General features: G+C 49.7%; 1 protein-coding gene across 1 annotated transcript in view; it reads right to left on the bottom strand.

The window, feature by feature from the left end:
* Tesmin (testis expressed metallothionein like protein) overlaps positions 1-5563 on the bottom strand; it is a 41451-nt gene that overhangs the window by 3861 nt on the left and 32027 nt on the right. Inside the window, exons 6-7 of the mRNA XM_004627332.2 lie at positions 3327-3429; positions 22-159 (exon numbers count right to left, since the gene is read on the bottom strand). Of these exons, the coding sequence (XP_004627389.1) occupies positions 22-159; positions 3327-3429 (241 nt within the window). The remainder of the gene's footprint in view (positions 1-21; positions 160-3326; positions 3430-5563) is intronic.

The raw sequence follows: 5563 nt of genomic DNA, 5'->3' as shown, positions 1-5563 counted from the left end.
GCCAGGAAATCGCTCACCGACCTCGTAGCACTCACAGTAGTTCTTCAGACAGCCGGACCGCTTGCAGTTGCAGCCTCTGTTATGACGAGCCTTAACGTCTCCCGACCTGCCTTTCCCAATTTTTGGTTGAAAAGCTTCTGGATTTCTGTCAAGACACGCCTAAGATAGAAAATGGAAACTCCATAAAGAATGCGCTTTATGCCACGCATGGTGGGGAACGTCTCTACTCCAACACTCTGAGAGGCTGAGGCAGGAAGAAGGCAATTTGAGCCAAGCCTGAGCAACTCAGTGGCTTAGTGAGACCCTTTCTCAAAATGAAAGATTAATGAAAGAGCTAGAGGGGCTGGGGCATAGGTCAGTGGTCTGGCACCTGCCTGGCAAGCACAAGGTCCTCAGTTCAGTTCACAGCACAAAGTCCTGGTTCAATAAGAAGGTTGAGAAGATAGCTCAGGGGTCTAAGCGCCTGCCTGGCAAGCACAAGGACTGGGATTCGATCTCCAGGACTGCGTGCTGTGCTGGCCACCGAAACTAGGCATGGTGGCACACACCTACAATGCCAGCACTGGGGAGGCTGAGTCAGGAGGCCCACTACAAGTACAAGCTGTGTGGTGAGACCCCATACCAAATAAATAAATAATAATTTTTTTAAAAAAGAGCTAGATATATATAGCCCTGGGTTCAATCCCCCATACTGCAAAAACAAACTCTACCAAAACAAAGATTATGCCTTGTGACTCAGAACTAATGCTTAGTGACAGGCCTCTCTAAGAGGAGCACAGGGAGCAGGGAGTCCACTGTGACCAGGAGTCCACCTCAGCCTCTTGGTCTCTACAAAGGAGTGTGCTGCTTTTAGGTTGGGCTCTTTCTCTGCATTTTAAAATCATACACATTTAGTATGGAAAATTCAGACAATAAAGATGAACAGAGAGTCACTGTCTCCATGTGAAAAAGACTCTAGAGTCTAGCATTTCCCAGCCTTTTTCAGATTATAACTGACTTCAGGGTGCAGGGGTTCCTGGGGTGGAGCCCAGGGCTGCACACATGCTAGGCAAGTGCTCCACTGAGGCGCTCCCAGCCCTCTGAGAGAGTTGAGGCTACGATACTACAGTGAGAGTCCACACCATGGGAACAAGATTGAGGGGTTTTTGTTTGTTTGTTTGTTTGTTTGTTTGTTTTATCTCCCCAGCCCAGAGAACATGAGTGAGTAAAGCACATCTCAGACATCTTTCTATGTGACATACATTTTTTCCTTATGTAATCCCCTCAGCGACCATGAGACCTAAAATCTGCTACAAGGGCCAACCAAATAGCTCAGCAGGTTAAAGTCTCTGCAAGCAGGTGCAGGGGCCAGGGATTCAATCCCTGGGCTTGCCGTGTTGGCCCCGCCCCTGGGCACACTGACAGAGTGATTGAGACTGGGCATGGTGGCATGTGCCTGTAATCCCAGCTCTTGGGAGGCTGTAAGCAGGTGGATCAGTATGAGTCTGACCTAGTAGTATAGACCCTTCCTTAAAAAAAAAAAAAAAAAAAAAAAAAAAAAAATCTGCTACAGGTATTGCCATCTTCTAGATAAACTGAGGTGCAAGAGGCTAAACTACAGACAGCAGGTGGTGGCCTATGGAGTCTAAACCCTCATGCTGACCCCAGAGGCCAGGCCTCCCTTCCCCTGGCTATACCGTCTGCAGTTGGTGGCTTTATCCATGGGTCCTACTAGGGAACAGCCTGTGCCTGCAGGTACAGTGTGACAGGCTTGTGCCTAGCGCCACCCTCCCCCAGGGCTGGCTAGGAGTTCCTTTGTGGCTCCTCCCCATCATGAACTCGGCCATCATGGTTGGCTCCAGGGGCCAACCACGCAGACTCTGACAGCTCTACCTCTGCCCTGCTGGGACTTCACAAGAGCGGAGCCCCACAGAGCAGCCTCACGTATCCTCACACGTCCTCAGCAGTGTCTGTGACAGTCACTCGTGCTGCCGCACTTAGCCGTGCTTCTTTCCTTCCTGTCCGCATGTAATTTTCCATCAGACCACAAACCTGCCTCTGTATCAATGGATTGGTGGGCTGCGGTCAGTGTTTGGCTATTTGAAATAAAGTTACTGTGAACATTCTTGTGCAAATCTTTTGTGGACAGTTACACTCACCTCCACTGGCTGTATTTTTTTTTTTAATTTTATTTATTTATTTGTATGTGTGTGTGTGTGTGTGTGTGTGTGTGGCCAGCTCAGCCCACCAGGGGGCAGGGCTGGCTGGCATGTGGTGCTGGGGAATTGAACCGCGGTCCCTGTGCTTTGCTGAGCTTGTTTTAAGTAGGTGCTTTAGACCACTGAGCCATCTCACCAGCCCCTGGCTGTAGTTTTAGAAAAGAAATTGCTGGGGCATCGCACATGCGAGCCTTCCCTCTAATAATAGCTACTGCCAAACAATTTCCCGAAGTACTGTACCCATGTATAGTACCATTTGAGAGTTCCAACTTTAACTGTAGATAATGCCCTTTGCCTCTAAATAAAATATGACTTAAAGTTTAGGTCTATCATAATTTTCTTCTGTCCCATGGATCTGGTCATAGCAAAATTAATCAAATATTTCTAAGGGATTGATACATAATAATTCAAGGGGAAATTATTCTTGAAAAAACAGAATGGACCAGCCACGGCGCGGGGGCATTTGTTCCACCTGTGCAGGGTACTCGCATGGCTCTCGCTGACAGCCCCTCTTTCCTTTGTAAACCAGAGGCCCCGGGAAGCGTCTGTCTGGAAGAGGTTGATAGCCCAGCCTAACCGGGCTATCTCTCCCTGATTATTTCTGTGCCTCCGGAGAGGGCCCCAAACTGCTCACTCCTGCAGTTAGCCATCAGCAGGGTGGCCTTTGGGGCCACCAGAGGTGGTGGTCTGTCCCCCTCAGGAAAGCCTGGATTTCTCCTTACTCCTGGAAGCTGGGATAGAAAACTTCAAAGTGACACGAGGGCTGCGAGCCCCTCAGTCCTCCCCACAGAGGGCTGCCCACCTCTTTTCAGACTATACTCTTCCAACTCAAGCTTACCTGCTGCACAATATGCCCCGAATTTCGAACCCTCAAACCCAAATCGGGTGGACTGGCACACAATCTGGCAGCAACTTCCTGGCTTTTCTTACCCCAAAACCATCCTCATGGGGAAGACAGGGTCTCCCTCTGCCTGCCGTTGTCAGCGGCAGACACCCCGCTGTAGGGATGGCCACAGGCCACACATATATTCTTCACACTTTATGTTTTTCCAATATTGAAGTTAGGCATCTCTGGAGATCATTCTGTGAACATCTCAAACACTTTCAAATGTTTTAAAAATTTATTACCTTAATGGCATTAAACCGTTCAATTTCATGATGTAAATTGTTGCAACAATTATTACAATTGCAGTTGTTGCAAAAGTCCCCGCTGGCGAAACAGTCACAGTACCTGGGAAGAAAAGCACAGCATGAGCAGGAAGTGTAGGTAGCACAGCCAAGCAATGACAAAAAAGGCACGTGTGCAGGGAAAGGGTGGCCACAGGGCCTCAGCTAGGATGATTTTGATTTAGGGGATCCTGACTACATGAGCCGGATGATGTCCCACAGTGACTAACACAGGAGAAAGGGAAACTATGAAAGCTTGGGCTTGGTAACGTATGGTCTTAAGAAGTGAAACAATTGCTTGGAAGTTATCCATTGCTGTCAATTACCTCCAGACCCCAGATGCCCTCTGCCATTGTGCCACCAATCTTCCCAATCCATCCAGTTGCTGAAGGGCTATCCCCTTCCTGTTCAACTAGACCATGAGTCAAAAACAATGAGAGAGACCTGGCCTAGACTTCCTTACTTTCAAGTTCATGAGCAGAGAAAATGTAATGGTAGAGAAAATTCTACCATACCAGCAGGGGTGCACAAGCCCATGCTGTGCTACTCCTTTGTGCCGAGAGGGTCCTTTGCGCACCCTGCATTTGAATCCCCCACAGCAGAAGGCCCCAGGGAGAATGTCCAGGGCACCCTGTGATCGCTGGGCACAGCAGTGAGGCCGCCATGATGGCTTCCTCTGTTAGTAGCCATGAGCTGCTTTAGACGCTCACCTGGACTGTGCCCAGGACCAAAGAACAGGGGTTACAATTCTTTCAAGGAACGCTTACGTTCTCTCCACGTGGGCAAGCAGCACCCAAGCCAGCCTCCTCAGATCTAGTACCCCCAAGAGGTGCTGGGAACCTGGGGGTCACTCTGCAGCTTCCAGTAGTGACACTTCAGTTGTTCATGTGAGTTCTGCTACCAACTCTCACGTTACCCACCACAGACTGTTACCTGTCAGCACTGCACGGTGGGAATTGGAAATCGGGAAGCTTAGCCTGCCGGCCTCAGCGGCTGCACAGACTGGAAGTGCTGCCCCCAGGCTGCGTGCGCAGGGTGGACCAGATATCTGCAGAAGCCCCCGTGTTAGAAGCCCAAGCATAATTCTTTTCATATTATTTTTGTATCATTAAATCATATTTTTAAATGCATGTGAGGCCACTGAGAATGAAAGAGATCATCAGAGGCCAAAAAGCCAAAAATTGTGAACCCAGAGAGGTGGAGCAATAGCAACTAAGGGTTGTCTTGAGACACCTGGTGTCCCTATGGACTCAGAGTTTGGGCTCCCACAGGCTTCCATGAAGTCAGGGCTACAAAAGGTGCAGTTAGTCCCGAGACCTCCACCTAAATGAGGATCCCTGCAGGACAGCCTCGTAGGGGGCAAACAGACCTGCTCCCTGGAGGTGAGGGTGGTGACATCGCTCCCTGGGGACAAGGAGAAAAGACAGATCTCTCCTGAGCCCTCCTAGCCACAGGATGGAGACCAGGGAAGGAGACAGTGGCAGAAGACTCCAAGGAGGAAAGCAGGGCGTGGGACCAAGGATTCCACATTCACAGGAAGAGCTGAGAAGTGGTTTCTGGGGACCTGGGAGGTGGCAGTCCGGCCCTTTCAGGTGGAAGAGAGAGGACCAAAGAACAGGGGTTACAATTCTTTCAAGGAAGCCTTGAGTCCCCGAGGCCCCTTTCTGATGACTAGTTCTGCTGGCTACTCCATCACTGTAACAAAGGATGGAAATCGCCCTTGGGATAAAACTACTGAGAAGTGGGGTGTGAACCTACTCAGCCTCTAGAATTCTAGCAGGGAATGGAGCAAGCCTTTTGGAGTACCCTACCAGGCAGGAAAGATCTAGGCAGGCTGACACAGAGATCCCGCAAAATGTAGTGTGTGGTCATGTTACTCTAGGTAAGGCTGCAGAGAATAGCCCACTTAGGGCGCAGAGGGTTGCCCAGTCAGATCATGCTTTTTACCATGCGCAAAGTGACCTGAGAGATTAGCGGATATGTGAGGAAACTCGCCTTGCGGCAGGCAGGCTGCAGAAGCCAATGCTATGAGGAAAGCAAACCAGGAGGGAGCGGGACCCATGGCCTTAAGGAGATTAAGAAAAGTTATTGAGGGCCAGGGAGATAGTTTAGGGCCAGGGAGATAGCTCAGTAGAATAAGTGCTTGCCTGGTAAGCTCAAGGGCCTGAGTTCAATCCCCAGTTCTGCCAAAAAAAAAA

Source organism: Octodon degus, unplaced genomic scaffold (assembly GCF_000260255.1).
Source record: "Octodon degus isolate 3935 unplaced genomic scaffold, OctDeg1.0 scaffold00018, whole genome shotgun sequence".
In the NCBI taxonomy this organism is placed as follows: Eukaryota; Metazoa; Chordata; class Mammalia; order Rodentia; family Octodontidae; genus Octodon; species Octodon degus.
This window is presented reverse-complemented; position numbering and strand designations above follow the sequence as displayed.